General features: G+C 49.9%; 1 protein-coding gene across 1 annotated transcript; it reads left to right on the top strand.

The window, feature by feature from the left end:
* The first annotated feature begins 4,838 nt into the window (after positions 1–4,838).
* LOC129600778 (uncharacterized) lies at positions 4,839–5,962 on the top strand. The gene is made up of 2 exons (XM_055499359.1): positions 4,839–4,928; positions 5,018–5,962. Exons 1-2 carry the CDS (start codon positions 4,839–4,841, stop codon positions 5,960–5,962), a joined length of 1,035 nt encoding a protein of 344 aa, XP_055355334.1.
* Positions 5,963–17,292: the final 11,330 nt, after the last annotated feature.

Below are 17,292 nucleotides of genomic sequence, written 5' to 3'. Positions count from 1 at the left end.
CAGAAAAGACTGACCAAAACCAATATTATATTCTGAAAGCCCGTAATCGAAAACCCGGCCAGATAGTATTCATTTCTGCCAAAACCTCTCCCGCTTCGAACGCCAAGCGGAAGAGTTTTGACTGTCTTCACCAAATGCAACTGGGACCCGAACTTCACAATTATAATTATTGAAAGAGCTGGGCTAGGCTCGCACAGACACTCGCAAAAAATCTGCCGATTGAGGGAATCGAACCCACAACCTCCATACTCTAAGGCCGAGAGAGGCACCACTAGGCTATCGGCAAAGCATACAAATCTAATGAAATATTCTATCGAACGATCCTATAGAGAGCGGATGCCGCTCTCTATAGGACATCCGCTCTCTATAGGAAGCTGCGTACAATGTCAAGAAAGCTGTCAAGAAAGCTGTGTCTATAGAAAGCTGCGTCAAGAGAGCTGCGTACAATGTACGAGCATTGCGAAGTACACTAAAGGTGTCAGTCACTATTAGTGCATTGCAGTAATCTGACGCTATTTCTGGAATCCTTTCTCCTTAATGCTTGATAAAGTGCTGCAACAGCACCCACCTGCAGGTTTTCCAACGCCATTTTCGATACGCCGCTCTGGAAATCTGTTTTTCGCTTTTTACACCAACAGTTTTTTGTTTATTCTAATTCGTTTTCGTGCACGAACGAAGAACCAGCAGAGGCTCCGATCCAGATGGCGCTTCCGTCGGAATTGTGGCAGGAGGTCTTCTCCCACTTGAGCACCGTGGACCAGACGAAGCTACGCGCGGTGTGCGCAACATGGAACCGCATCATGGATGCGCCGGCACTGCAGTCCACGATTGCCATCCGCAATGATCCTCAGAATTTTCTTGAGCTGTACAGTGTATACAAATGTTTGCGCCCCATTACACGCCGCCTTGCCGTCAGCTCCGACCGAGCACGTTGGTGGTTTACGGACACCGCGCGGCATCTGAGCGACCTGATCCAGTACCTGGCGGCTCGCCAAACCGGAATCCGATTGCGCACTATCTATCTGCACCGCGTCCTAATTTACTCTATGACTATCTGCACATGCCTTGGCCTGCACGCTAACGAATGCGACCAGCATCCGTCTCCATCGCGGTCGCAGCAGGATGCGGAATGCGATCGTAGCTGGCTGCAGGATTTCATTGAAGTGTGCCACCGGTTTCCGTGCGATACAATCCTTATCACGAATGGCATCGTCCAGTTATCCGGCTCGTTTTACGTCAAATCAATGGAGGAGGAGATTAAGGCAGAAACCAAGATCCGTCTTCGCAGCGCCCATTTTGAGCTTGGTAGGGACTTTGCTTGTGCATTGTGGGATGCATTGGAGGCTGCGCTGCCCTGGAGACGTGGGGAAAATCTCCCGGAACTAATCAAGGAGTGGAACATGGGCGGGGATTCCAATTATGAGAGAGTGCTGAGGAAGCTCTTCTGCAAGGTAGAAAAGACAGTTAGGCTGTCGCGACACTACAGCGCCATTTGTCCGAACGCTATTTCCAAGAACCTAATGGAAATTTCGCTTTGCAGACACTGTGCGGGGCGCAGTCCGCTGATCCGCGCCCATCGGCGCATTACCGCGGGAAGAAGTGGTGCGTGGATGGACTGGGACAATTGCGGCTGGAGAAGTTGTCGCGTCTTACCCGACACTTTCTGGTTGAAGTGCTGAAGAATGCAGCTAGGATCGAGCGATAAGATGAAGGCCTGCGCGATTCTTGTCCTCTTAATCGTTACTGAAGTCGTGCATCGGGTTATTTCCAGGTAGAAAGTAATGCACGTGGATTCGCTCTTTCGTTTTATTTGAACTCTGTATTTTTTCCTGTTTGTGTTATACAATTCGGTTGATCAAATGTTATGTGTCACATAATCGGCAGTCATTGCGGTTTTATTTGCAAGGCGATAACAGTGATAATTTAACATGTTAAATTCTATTAATGTTCATTGGACTAACGTCCCTGTTGCGTCTTCTCAGTTACGCCCACTGTCCGGCTGTGCATGTCTCCCTATATAAGGTGTTTTCAGCAGCACCGATCTGTTCATTTTCAGTTTTGCATTTTACCGGCATTTCGATGTTTTTCTCTCAGCGATAGTCTGATATCGAGTCAGAGATAACACTCTAAGCGATCAAGTCTGATCGAGTCAGAGACAGCGTGACCTGCCATCCACATTGTCTGCTAAACAATTACGCAACCCACTAACACGGATCCGCATTATATCATGCCTCCAAAGAGGTCAAACAACAATGCAGGCCAGCCATCAGGTCCGGCTGCGCGCCGTCGAACCCGGACAGCGGGAAATACCGGTAAAAGAACTCGGGATATTTCGCCTCCGCGACCCAGCAAACGAGTGAATTCCCGAGTTGTCGTGCCACCGGAATCCTCCATCCAGACAACCAGCGTCATAGAACAGCTAATGGCACAAATTGCGGACCTGAAACGCGAAGTTACCGAGCTGAAATCCACTGGGCAGCATGGCTCCCGCCAGCCGGCGCTGCAGGTCGACAGCTCTTCCTCCAAACGCTCACTTTCCCCGGCGTCCAACCACATCACAACCGATACCGGTAAGCGAGCTGAAAGTGTGATCACCGAATCTGTTATACCGCCAAAAGTATCCGTGTTTAAACGACTGGGAGCTCCACCGAACAGCTGCACCGCGCAGTCCCACGGACTGCCGGCAGTGAGTCCGAAGGTGCGGGAGCAACTCCTTGACCACACGCAGTTTGTGGACTTTGTCGACCTTCTGCCACATAATCGCGCACCTGCAAAAAGGTCAAATACCGGCACCCGCATGATCCAGGACGAAACCGGCGAGATTGCGTTCGTATCAGGCCCGAAGAAAGAGCAGATAACGTCGGTCTCCAGCTGGACGAGGGCGTTCTCCGTCTTCATGGGTTATCGCATAATCGACCACCCGGAACTCATCCAGCCACTCTTACGATATTTGGACCACATTGCGCTGCTTATGGATCCACTACGGGGCTACAAATTGGAGCACGTGCTGGAATACGACATTCAGTTTCGCAACAATGCTGCCAACAACCCGGAGGACACCGAGGTGTGGACGCGACGACACGAAGAATCCTTCCAGGAATGCATAGCAAATCCCAGGACTCCCTCCACATCCACAGGCGTGACCTTTACCGGCAACCCAAAACATCAGCGCGCACAATGCAGGAACTGTTCTGCCACGGGTCACCTAGCCAGAGACTGTCCGTCGCCTAAGCCGCTTTTTCGAGCCGGCACCGCCGCAGACGGGGAAATCTGCCGTAATTTCAACTACGGACGCTGCCGCAATCCATGCCCATCCGGTCGGCAGCACTCCTGCTCCATCTGCGGCTCAAATGGCCACGGCTACCACAACCATCACAGCCATGGTGGAGCAGACATATCCGGGGGCGCCATTCGCGGCAAGCCGGATCACTCCGCTCAACTTCTCAGCGTGGCGGCGGCACCTTACTAACTATCCATTCCCTAATATTGCTAACCTTATTCTGGACATCCTCACTAACGGTGCCGACATCGGGTATCGTGGTCCAGACAAGTCGCGATTCACACCTAATGCAATTTCCGCTTCCTCTCATGCCGATATCCTACGCGCCGCGGTTGCCAAAGAGGTGGCAGCAGGTCACACGCGCGGGCCATTCTTAACTGTGCCCTTTATCCCGTTCACAACAAACTCTCAGTCAGTGCGGCCCAAGAAAAGCGGCGGCCATCGAATCATCTCCGACTTATCACGACCAACCGGCGACAGCATAAATGACTACATCACCAAAGATTCCCCACCACTCAAGTTCTGCTCGGTCGACGACGTCATCAAATTGATTCTACGCAACGGAAGCGCCGCAGTCATGGCAAAACTGGATATCAAGAACGCTTTCCGACTAATCCCAGTGAGACGCGACCAGTGGCACCTACTTGGATTCCAACTGGATGGACAGTACTTCCACGACGTAGTCCTTCCATTCGGCTGCCGGTCTGCACCAGGGATATTCTGTAAGTTCTCCGACGCATTACACTGGATGTTTAGTCAGATCGCAAAGCACTTTGACCTCCTACATTATATCGACGACTTCCTGTTGATATGCAAGAACATACAGCGGTGTCGGGAGCTCGTTCTTGCATTCCAAAAGCTTTGCGATGAGCTGGGTGTTCCCCTAGCAGTCGACAAGCTTGAAGGCCCATCCACCGAAATAGTTTTTTTAGGAATCGTCCTCGATTCCGTAAAGAAAACTCTGTCATTACCAGCTGGCAAACTGCAGGAGCTAACAAGCGCTCTGGAGCAGTGGCGCCACCGCGACTTGTGTACGATCAGAGATCTGCAGAGTCTAATCGGTCTTCTCGCATTTGCAACCAAATGCGTCCCCGCCGGTCGGCTCTATCTAAGGCGCATGACCTTCCTCCTCAGCGAAAATGAATGTCACAAAAAAGCCTCAAATGCGACCATTCGGTTAGACAACAACTTCCGCCTAGACGTCGAATGGTGGTTAGAATTCCTTCCGCGCTGGAACGGCACGACCAAGTTTTTAGAACCGGAATGGACAGTATCAAACACCATTGACCTCTATACCGACGCATCCGCAACGCTCGGTATAGGCGGCTACTTCCGAGGCCGCTGGTTTCAGTCACGCTGGCCAGATTGGATACTGGGCTGCTCACCATGCATAGAGTATCTCGAAATGTGTGCCATCCTTTTCGCAGTCGCGCTGTGGGCAGATCAACTCGTACTCAGGCGCGTTGTTTTTCACTGCGACAATCTAGGGGCTTCCCAAGCGTGGGAAAAGCTAGGCTCACGCAATCCAGGCGTGGTCGACCTTATGCGGCGTTTAAGCATGATTGCTGCTCAGAATAACTTTGCGTTAACCATTAAGCACATCAATGGGACAGACAACGCAATCGCTGACGCACTATCACGCTTTCAGGTCAGCCGGTTCCGCCGCCTTGCACCGGGCGCCGCAACATTACCAGATCCCTTACCGGACATGTGGGAAAGCCTGCGACTAAGCTACAGCTAACGGCAGCCCTGGACGCTACCATCGCATCAGTCCAGTTTCACCACATCGCTGCCTCTACCAGGAAGACCTACCAAACCGGATGGAGCCGCTTTGCGCAATTTTGCAAAACCATCGGCGAGCCTCCTATACCAGCGACAGAGCAGACTATTCTCCGCTTTAATGCGCAACTCCACCTCGACGGCCTGGGAACATCCACCACCATCGTCTACCTTGCCGGGATCGACAATGCGCACTCCGAGGTAGGCATCAGTCGCCCTTCAGCAACCGCAGCCATCACGCGGGCGGTCAATGGCTTGAAGCGGCTCAACATGCCAGGTACAGATCGGCGGTTGCCAATAACGCTGGATCTGATGCGCTCCATGAAAGACAAACTACACAACTCGCATCTTCCGCAACAGGAACAGCTCCTCTACTGGAGTGCATTCTGCGTTGCCTTCTTTGGCCTTTTCCGCGTCAGCGAGCTGGTAGCGAACGAGACCGGGAAGTGTTGCCCAGCCTCCACTCTCCGCTTCAGCGACGTTATCCTTCACGAAAATGCTCTAATCATCACCATTCGCAGCTCAAAAACGGACCAATTTCACCATGGCTACCGCATCACCCTGTCCGCCACCGGCCACTCAGTTTGCCCAGTGCGCTCCACAAAAGCCTACATGGACGTCCGAATTACCACCGGCAAAAATGACCCGTTCTACATTCTACCGAGCGGCAGTTACGTCACCCGACACTCCTTCGAAAGAGCCATGAAGACCGGTCTAGCGGGAGTTCCCGACATCGACAGATACGGCACCCACAGCTTCCGCATCGGCGGCTCAAGCGCCGCAGCGGCAAATGGCACTTCCCATCAGCGCTTACAGGAAGCGGGGCGATGGCGAAGTAACTGCTACACCCGTTACGTACGAAACACGGTACCCATCCGCGGCATCCAGGCCTACCCTCTTTGATTTGGGTGTTTGGGCCAAGGTGTAGAAGGGCGCAGGCAGGACGGGTCGATCGCTGCGCACGCACGTGCAGGCCGAGCACGACACCTGCCGGGTGCCCCTTCAGCCTCCGCTCAGATAGCCCACACACTTCCGGACCTCGTTGCGTGCAGTTAGGAAGATTAACATTAATAATAAATTTTTCAAGGCGACCATGTTACCGAACTCAACTTTGCAGCGTACCAAAAGCTATATGCTGATAAATTAGTGGACGAAACAATCACATAACTACATAATCAGACAACAAAATCTTGGGTAACTTTGGCACTTCCGCTTCCACACACAACATTCTACCGCGCAGTCGTATCCTGCCTTTTTACTACTGAACGACAGCTTGAGATGGTTGGGTTCATTGTACCTGGTTATTGTGGATATCACTGTTGGAAGTCATCGCGTTCCCTCTGCACACCGATCCGCGTCTGTCAGCTCTGTACCGCGGGAAGCAGTAGTGCGTAGACGGACTGAATTTATCTGGCATATCATCATTTTCAGTAATTTACTTTGGTAAAAAGTAATAAGTAATGCAGAAATAGTGTTGCGATAAGGTAGCGCAGATCGTCTTGCAAGGTCACAATATTATGTTTTATTGAAAGTTATTCTTATATTCCTTATAAGAGCTATAAATTTGTTGGTCAATAAGGCTTTTGAACCTAGAGTATATAAAAAAAATATATAGAAAGATAAAAGAGAGTATATAAAAAGGTCACAAAAATCGAAAACAGCCGCAATGCCGCTTCGCAAGCATGCGCGTACACATTAGCCTATTTAAAGAAAAGGTGGAGAGCGACTGCGAAAATTACCAGACACCCGCCTTAGAAAACCGCACAATTAGCCACGAATCTTCACGAATCACGGTAAACAACGTCTTGACAGCACGATAAATCACTAAAAATTTTGATCAAACACTATGGCTGCTACCATGGCTTCTGCCGTTTGGGGATCCTGTTCAGGATCACCACTGCTCCCAGCACACCGCCAGCTGGAGGAAGAATTGCAGCGACAGTTTCTCAATCTGAAAGTTCTTGACACCCTCCACACACCACTGCTTCCCGCGGAAGTGCAGCGAGGGACGCGGATCGGCCGACTGCAGAGCACACAACACCTGCGAAAGCCGACACTTAAACTCAGTTATTCCCGGTTTGTCAACGTCGATCTGACTCACCTTGCAGAGGACCTGCAGGAAGTCTCGTCGTTAAAGGCTCCGCTGTAGCTGCTGTCAAAAGCGCGGACAGAGAGTACAGCTGCTCACCGGTGGGCGGGGTAGCCCCGCCTCCAGCGCCCTCCACACCGCGCAGTCAACGTCGCCTGCTCCCGGAATACGCTGCCTGACATTAAGCGGAACGTGAATCTTCAGTTCGCTGTCTCTCGGCATGGACGAAATCTTGTACTCCAACGTGATGGAGCAATGCGTCAACTGGAGACTTCCATACCGGAGATTGCTGCAGGCGCTGATGAAACCAGCCAGATTGATGCTGAAGTTGCGAGACGGATCACGCGGCTCATGCAGCAGACAGACGGATGGTGCGCCCTCGGATGTCACCGTGTCGTAGCGGGTAGTGACCATCAGACTGAACACTAATCGATGCAAATGAACCCTTTTCAAAGGGATTCCGAAATTAGGTGGCGAACTAAATTTGACCATGTCCAGCACTTTAATGACGTGGCTTCCTTCGAGGCAGCGTCCGCCGTCAGTGAGGACAATGCGTTGCGTGGACGATGAGAAGCGTTTGTAGACGGGAGCAAGGAGAGAACAGGTCAGCCACGATTCCTTGTGTGCACGGATCGGGCCAACGGCCGCGCTGTCGAGAACGAGAGTGGCAGTTAAGGATGGCGAATCCGCAATGGCGTTCCACGTCACGCACACAGCGCGCAGTTTCGTCTGCGTTAAAGTGTCCAAATGCGAGAAGACTTCCAGATAAATCTCCACTGGCAACGGGACGACCTCGTAAAGTGCCGAAGTTTTGCTCTTTGGTGGGATGACCGGCGTCTTGTCTGGCATCTGGGAAGTGTAGTCGCCAAACTTGCGGTGGAAGATGTATAGAGCTTCCTGTAAAATAGCGTTATAATTAACCAACGTGTTGCACAATTACAGAATTCAACAATCCGGAGTTATTTGCTTACGAGTTCTTTGTCGGTGTCGGATCGGCGCTGAATGTAGACGACACAACCGTTCACCACACCCACGCTGGCGGCTTGCGCAGGCGAATGGATGGCTCCACGGTTTCGCTGCTCGAGCGCGTCGGATACCGCCTCCTGGGAAGTGTTATCCGGCAACGGTAGACAGCGTCTAACAAACATCGACTGCCTCACGCATTGGGGCAGTACCCCGTCAACAGGCTGTCTCCGCGAACCCGCGCCAACGGGACGACATCCGTGTGTTCCATGGCTAGTCCCCAGCGGACCACCACCTCCTTGTACCAGGAACAATGGATGGAAATCTGGTGTGAAGCTGGAAAGCTCCCCGGTGATGATAATCGATCAGGAAGGCGCGGCCAAAGGGGATAAATTCGGGGTAGGCTGCGGACCGAGGAGGTCGACGAAAAGCCCGAATTCGCCTACGTACACGACGTGCCCGTAACCTAGAATGTCGTCGTGGCCCAGTACGTCTACGCCATGCAGATCCCGTTGGCCTAGCTGGAGAATTGCAGTGGATAGTAAAAAAAGGGAAATAAAATGCAGGTGCAGCCAAACGTAACGATAATACTACGGTATTAGTGACTAATAGTAACGAGCAAAAGCGACTACGCGTTAACTGTTGTGCAGCAAAAGAGAGGCAAACTGCAAACACTTCGCTCTTTGGTTAGTGGGCTAGCTAGCCCACTAACCAATGAGCGAAATCTCCTTAAACTGCAGTACAACACTATAGTGTTGTACTGCAGTTTAAGGAGACGCGAAGCAGCTGTACGATGACGTGAGGACTGAGGAGACGGTCGTTCTTGCCCTTGTGCACCAAATCATACTTTCAACTTTCGTTTTTACTACATTACTACTATAATATTTTTACGAGGACGTATAGTCCCACTCGTTTCGATGAGATGCCTTGCTCCAGTTTATGAGTTGTTTTTTAAGCCACCGCTCATTGGTTGCTGGCAACCTGCTGTCCAGTGAGCAGTGCTCGCTGCTGTCAGTACTGTGGCAACCAATTCGCACCACATTAATTACCTCGACATCGGTACAATCTAAATGCTCTGTTTAGTAAATAAGCCACTGAGTTGCTACGATCTAGCGACATACACTTTCATATCAACAGCGTGAGCCGATCACCATAGTGAGCATTTTCCAGTCTCAGTTTTCGGTTTCGAGTGATTTCTCTCCTTTCTCACAGTGTTGCTTGATTAAACTCCCATCCTAGCCAACCATGTGCGCAGGGTTTCAACAGAAAAATAGCGTGCATGTTCTGGGCCGCGACGGCCGACTGCGCTTCGGCCGCCTGGTGGGCGTCCATGAGACAGGGCTCTCGGTCGATCTGCTGTGTCCCGGCCGGCGTCGCGAATGTTACTTGATCGAAAACTGCTTCTTGCCGCGCGTTCTTCCCGGAGTTCTTCTAGCCGCACTCTACGCATCCCAATTGCCAAGCATTCCCGTGCTTGTCCTCGTGCGGGAGAGGCCCTATGCTCCGTGGATGTGGGTCCCGGGGGAAATATCCTGTCACGGCCGCCGTGTGCGTTGCGCGCTCTATGAAGCCCCGGTTGTCCAGTGGCAGGATGCTGTGACGGGACTTTCCTGCACCGAAGTAGTCCCCATCGAGCGCATCGTCTGCCCGCTATTTCAGGATTACCTCGATAAGCATTATATGCTTCCGGGACGGGATCAACTGCATGCGATGGTGACAGGTGAGCTCAAACGACGCGCGGCATCTCCCACTATCTACACTGCACTGCACCGACCCATGACTTCCGGCGAGTTCATCCGTCGCGGTAAGCCGTTGAAGGAACAGCTGCGTCAGCTGTCAGCGGAGGAAGTACAAGGACTCATTTAGCTTTGGTTTAATTGTGAGCCGTATAAACCCTGGTCGGATGTTTGCGTGGTCGATTGCGTCGCTGACCAGTTGGTCTGCACTTACAAAGCGGACGATCGCGGCATGCGCTACGACTTTATGGATCTATTCCTTTCGGTAATTATAAAAACGATGCTCCTACGAAACTAAACGAATCCGTACTTGAAAAGGTGCGTTGTTGTGCAATTTTCAGGACATATTAAGAGAAGTGAGACGATCTAACTATTTGCGCAGAAGCGCGTTAGAGGCGGTTGAAAAGGAAGACTATCGTGCGTTGCCGACGGAACTGTGGCGGGAAGCATTTTGCCAGTTGGACACGGTGACGCAGACGCGGCTGCGTGCCGTCTGCGCCACCTGGAACCTGATCCTGGATTCGCCGGTGCTCGCTGCCTGCATCGTCCTTGAGCGCTTCGTCCGTTGCAAATGGTATTCTAAACGACACTGGCATTTCCTCTCCTCGACGGCGCTCTTTAAGTGTCTCCGGCCTGGCACGCGCCGTGTGGCGCTGGTTGATCGAAAGGGAAAGATGTGCACTGAGGACGTGCTGCATCTTGTCGACGTGCTGCCCTTCATGGCCAAGCACCGACCCGGCATCCGTCCAACCACGCTGTACCTGGTCGGCTGGCGGATGTCCTTCCTGGTCAACCGCGCCACCGATCACTTTTTTTCCCGCAGCGCGTGCATATTGCACGGCACGGAGGCATCGCACAAGGAGCCGTATACACCGTGCCGGAAGGGTGGTCATTGCCGTCTGAAGGATTTCATTGGAATCTACGGCGCTTTGCCGTGTGAATCGCTGCGTATGGTCAACTGTACGACTAAATGGTACTGCCCATTTAAGGCTGACAACATGGACTAATGCACAAAGGGTCCTGTTGTGGAGATGCTGTTTATGGATACCCGTCTGGAGTTGAAAGGGGATTTTGGCTGCACGTTGTGGAATGCTTGCGAAGCGGTGTTGCCGGCGCTGAGTGATGCGAAGCTGCAAGTGCTTGTCCAGTGGTCCGAAAGGGTGGCCGGTAAGGATGAGAACGAGCCATTCTACGATGCCGTGTGCAAGGTAAGGATTTCGTAGGTTGCCTTCGTCATGGTCGTAAAATTTGTACGACTCGACCAACGAAGAGCAACACGAAGCCTATTTTAATTTCACAAATCCGAGACAATCTGCCAGCGGTATTGGAGCTCGCATTCGTGCAGCCATGTGGTCTATGATTCTCTTTATTGTTGTCGAACAATAGTAGGCAACGAATTCTCCAATAGGCATTAGCCCGGCAATATCACGATAGGGGCTAATGGTTGTTTTTTGGCAGATGATGTGTGCTGTCCAGTCGAGCGATCCGCGTCCGTCAACTCACTACCGCGGGAAGAGATGGTGCCATGACGGACTGCAAGGTTGGCAGTTGGTGAAGCTGTCGCGTACGACGCTGCACTTTCTGCAGCAGGTGGCACTTCCATCGGGAACCGGCGCTACCATCGGGGAATGGCGGGATCTGGACGACTGACGGTAGCGTTAGAATTAGTAGTCATCTCGTCGAGATTTGCCAAATTGCGTGCTTGTTTTCCAGTTGGCGTACGCCTTTTTTTTCTGTTTCGTCAAGTAAGATGGGCATGTGGCAGCCTTCCATGATTTTTGTCTGTATTTCGTATAAATGTGTGATTAGGGCACGACAATGTTAATGGAATATGATTCTCAGCTTTTTCTTCATTATGTATCCGTAGAGACCTTCAAGTGGCCACCTATGTTAAGTCAATGGGCGACATACCTTCAACTTCATCAGTGATTTTGCCCCAGAACCGATTTTCCTCCAGTTTTTTGTATAGCATGTTCAGCACAAGTTGCTCTTTACAGAGTACTTTAAAATTTTAGAATCGGTTGTTTTTAGTTATTTACGTTGTAAAACACAGTGACGAAGCGTTTAAGTCACGGCACAAGAGCCACTACACTACGCCAGCTTATTTCACGCACCACCCACATGTGTGCGGCTGTAGCGAGTACTCAAACTTGTTTTCATATAGAGATATTTTATGCGTTCACGCCCATGGTGCACTATTGTATTGAGAACTGTGAGAGTAACAAGCGAAAACAAAGCAGTACAATGGAAAAACGTATTCTACGAGCTTGCACTGATGTAAAAGAAAACGGTGTTTCTGTAAGCGACACCGCGAAAATCTACGTCTTCCCGCGACAACTTTACGCAGACGGTCTGTTAGGCTCTCCCGTTTCTGATGACGCTATCGAACCACAATTGCGGCGAAAACTGTCTCTTTAAAGACGGTATCAGCGAGACTGGAGTTTTTACCACGTCACCACGCGCTGTTCCTTCTGAAGAGTTGTCTTGGTGCCCCAAAGATTATATACATGCTGCGGTGTTCTAACGCTTGGAAACAGCCACAACTTCTATACCAGATTGACGAAGTAATGCGGGAGTGTTTTCAAACATTGTGCAATGTCCAGACCAACAGAATAGACTGCCCTTGTTGGCGTCAGGCAACCCTCTCTGCGAACAGAGGCGGCATCGGCATTCGTCGTGCGGAAGAGTTAGCTCTCCCATAGTGTTTGGCTTCGATTCATTCCGCATCCAGACTGGTGTCGCTTCTGCTCCGTGGTCACGCGGCCTTGGATGTCACTAGCGCTCAGGAACCGTGGAAAGCTAAAAGCGGCTTGCCAGACCTCCCCGAGCTGAGCTTTCCAACGTCACAGCGAGCGTGGGACATACCGATCTGCAGGGCATCGCTTGCAACACTGCTGGAAGTCTTTGGAGACGACGAAATCAACAAAGCCCGTCTGCTAGCTCAGTCCAGACTGGAAGCCGGTATCTGGCTGAATGCTCTACCTTCAGCGCATATCGGCAACCTTCTTGATGGCGAAACGCTGAAATTATTTGTCGGGCTAAGGTTGGATGCAGTTATTTGTGAAGCACACTCGTGCGCAAAATGCTACAAACCAGTCGACATGTACGGCCACCACGGATTGTCATGCTCGTTCTCCGCTGGAAGACATGCCCGCCACAGCGGTTTGAACGGGATAGTTTGCCGATCACTAGTTCCAGCGGGCATCCTAGCGAAGCTTGCACCCCGCGGCACACCCCATACATCCGATCACCGCCCGGACGGATGCACTACGTTTGCTTGGAAACGTGGCATGTGCTTAGCTTGGGATGTTACCTGCGTAGAAACGTCGCATCATCGCATATCAAGTCTATTTCGTCAGCCGCGGGATCAGCCGCTGCCCTGGCCGAGGACAAGAAAACCAGGCTGTACGCGTATCTTGACGGCAGATACATTTTCGCACCACTAGCCTTTGAATTTTAAACACTTGGGCCCTGGGGAAAGTCGGCATCTATCTTAGTGAAGAAAATCGGTAAGCGTCTGTCACTGCGTCTGCAGCGGCACACTGGTGAACCTCGCTCACACGAATACGTCCGCCAGCCTCTGTCAATCGCAATTCAACGAGGCAGCGCTACGTCCGTTCTTGGAACCATGGACGGAACGGATAATTTAACAGAAATTTTGTTGTTGTGATAAAATCGCTTTTTGTAACAAAATTTGTAATATGACTGGCTTGCGCTAATAAAAAGTACGTCTAAACAACCCGATGCCAGACCCGCATGGTGGAAGCAGTCAGCTGGTTTCGAAAATCGATGAGAAGTGTGTGCAGAATTATTGCGCAAGTATAAACCTGTGAATAATCTGAAATTTTTTGCATGCTCGCTAACTTGTTATTTTTAATGTTTTTGTTTGTGTTTTAACTGTTAATTTTAATGGTTTTTTTAACGTAGTTTGATCCCGGTTACTTGTGTGATCATATTCGCACACATAAAGCGAGTTTTTGCTGCAACCGCACATGTGTGGTTGATGAGTGAAATACATAAGTTGGCGTAGTGTAGTGGGTCTTGTGGCGTGGCTTCAGCGTTTCGTCACTGGGTTTTTACAACGTGAATAACGGTTCAACCGATTCTAAAATTTTCGAGTACTATGTAAAGACCAAGTTGGCTGAACATGCTGTACAAAAAAACTGTATTTGAGGATCGGTATCCGCTACGATACAGAATCCGATACGGAGACCTCCGCTTTTGCGCTGCATCGGCTACGGGCACCGTCTCGTAACGTCAGCATTAACCTTGCGGATTTCATCAGCGCGTGCGGCAATCTGCAGTGTGGAGGTATCCAGTTAACGCGGTACACTATCACGTTGGAGTGTGAGGGTGTCGTCCACGGAGATCCGCCGTGAACTCATCCCGAACTTCCCGATCCCTGTGACGCAGCGTGTTCCGGGTGCTGGCGATCTTCATCTGCGTTACAGTATCCAGATACGAAAAGACCTCCGTGTACAATTCTGTCGGCACTAAAGTGATATAAGCTGCGTTTGCTGTATCTGTTTAATCACCTGCTTTTTATTCACCTGCTTTTGAGTGCACTAGAAATTTTGTTTACAAGCCAGTCAACAAATTGATCATAAACTGATACAGCGAGAATAACAAATTTACATGTTACTAGAAATTTTGTTTGCAATCCAGGCAACAAATTGACCATAAACTGATAAAGCGAGAGTAACAAATTTCGTGTTGCGCCAAACTTGACTAACTTCATACCACTCCACGCTACCCTGCACCATTTAAGCCCGTAACAAGCATTTGGCGTGGAATTTGCCAGTGCACACCAAATATTTTAATAGATTAACCGGAGTCGCCTAGAGGGTAGTGGCTAATTAAAGTCGATGCAGTACATTGGCGATCTAACTACGGAGTGTAACCTGTTGTTGCGTTAAATGTAATGTGGTGGCATCATTCTAAGTGCGCTTTTCGCTCAACCTTTACCTTTATATGCTCAGTTTGTAGTCCGGCTTGTACAAGCTTGTCCGGTAATTTCTGTCGTAAAGGTACAGATAGCACATATTTAGCGCGGAATTTGCGCTATAGCGATTGCCACTACATTACGTTTGGCGTAACACGCAAATTTGTGTATCTCGCTGTTTTGAACCGGCAGAAATTACCGGACAAGCTTGTAATGCACTGCACTACAGAGTTCGCTAGTCGCACTACGCAGGGATGCACGCACTACGCTTTGCACGTTCAGGATGCACTCAACTGCCTTCCGGTTGCATACAGTGTAATGCGCTAACGGTACTTCAGAACTGCTTAAAGCAAGACTATTGCGAAAACACCGGAAAGTTATTGAAAACGTGTTGCAGCCATTTAGAATGCTCCCGCGAAAGCGCTCCTTTGGAGTCGTTAATGAGGCAAGCTAACTTGTAGATTCTTTCTCAGTTTTGCCAAAACTACTTCGCCTCTAGATTAATTCCGAAAGAGTGCCTACATCAAAGGTTACGGCAAAAATCTCGCAGTCAGATGTTTTTCGCAAGCAGTTTATTAGAATTTGGTCATCATTTTACGCTGCCATGTCAAGGTACGACGGTATCTGACTTTTGTATTAGACGGAACGGAGTTTCTCTCTCTGGATTTGCATGCACAGGTAGGCTAATATGATTAGTAATAATTATCGTACTTTTTATTTGCCGTGTTCCTGGTTATTAGAACGCTCTGCATTTTTCTGAACTGTAAGGACAAACTCGTTTGCTTTGTAAGTTTTATTTATTCGTTTTTATTTTAATATTGTTCGGTGCAATACTGGTTATCTGTTCGATTCGAGCAAGTCCGATGGATGTTTACAGGTATAACGTACAGAGCGACGAGCGTAGAAATACCTTTATCGGTATCAGCACAAACTATACGCACGTTTGCGGTGTAACAGTGTTGCTGCAAGTGTACATATATTGTTATGCGACTGCAACTCATAATATTATTAAAAGCGTTTCAGAGCTATGCTTTGTCTGTGCAGAGTATTCCGTAGTAGTGGTAGAATAAAGACTAGCTACGGCGAGGTAGAGCTTTATCCACTTCCTCAGCCACGACTCAATCAGTAGAACGCTCTTATCTCAACTGTGTTACGGTGATTCTCAAGGATGCGGACTATGATGGGTAGAACGGTCAGGAATTCCTGAGCCGGTACCCTTCAGCAACACGAGCGTAATACTAACTTCCGGTAGCGGGTACTGCGTTTACTGCGTGGGTCAGGCGAGAGTAACCAGTTAAGGCAAGATCAAACCGTGCCAATTACGCTATAATCCGTAAGGGCGACTATGAATGCCAATCAACTCGGAAGATGCTGCCTTTTATTAACTCACAACGCATTTCACAACTCAAGGAAATCAAAAAGAGCAAGACTAAATGCGACTGTTATCCGATATTAGGAGAAACCGTAGCTTATTTTATATAGACTTTGCGAGTTTGCGTTATGACCGCATCATATACATCGCTATGTACAAGTAGTAATGAATCAATGATAGAGAAGGCTAGATAACTCCCGATGTGTAGGTAAAGGCGTACAGGAGTCCAGACGTTCGTATAGAGATCCGATGTGTACCCCTCCCCACACGTCACCGTCTGTGCAAGCACATACGGTGCAGTCAGCACTACCAACTGTGTTTTGAAGAAGAGTCTAGACGAAACAGCCTATTGATTTTCTGTTGCTGGATGATCGTTTAGAATGCCTGCTTCGTACTGTGCTCAGTGTGCTATTTCAACTCAGCGCAGTGCACTTAAACTTGGGCTCCTGCATCCAGAAAGTTAATCCTGCAAATTCGCACACTTTGCAAGTGCCCCATTCAATCCACAAATGCCGTTTCAGCCTGCTCTTAACGCGTATTTCTCGACGGGACGACGTCGTGGACTTTTTAACCTCGGCAATGTGGTGATGGTTAATTTGATTGCCGACGAACTCTACCTGGGATTCGTACAAGACACGGACGAAGATACATGTCAAGACGCGGACGGCTATCGTCTCTTTATAGATTTCGATTGTGCCGATATTCCGCCGTGCTGGGTTCCTGTTAAGAAAGCGCAGACCTTTCCTTGGAAACCGTACGATCTTCTCCATAAAATAATGAGGGACAAACCGGTGTATGTTGCACTGCGTAACACTCCCACTGGTCCCTATGTATACCGCCCAGGGAAACTGGTGCAGAACAGTATGGAGGCGAATCTGCTACTCAGTTGCGTCGTTGTGAATTCTTTGGATCACGGGCAAGAGTTTCACATTGTACATCGCTGGCAAATGGTCGATATTGAAAGCATCCCGCGGTTTCCAACGGACGAAGTAGACGAGTCGCTCCGCCTAAAGAAAGTGATCATCCCTGCCAAGACCTTGGAACTGTTGAATATTGACGAATATCGTCTTACGCGGATGCTGGATATGGTGTTCCGAGGGGAAAACGGAGAGAGTATCAGATGAAGGACTG

Source organism: Paramacrobiotus metropolitanus, unplaced genomic scaffold (genome assembly GCF_019649055.1).
Source record: "Paramacrobiotus metropolitanus isolate TYO unplaced genomic scaffold, Prichtersi_v1.0 Parri_scaffold0000195, whole genome shotgun sequence".
Lineage (NCBI taxonomy): Eukaryota > Metazoa > Tardigrada > Eutardigrada > Parachela > Macrobiotidae > Paramacrobiotus > Paramacrobiotus metropolitanus.
The sequence above is the reverse complement of the archived record's forward strand: the minus strand, read 5'-3'. Positions and strand labels throughout refer to the sequence as shown.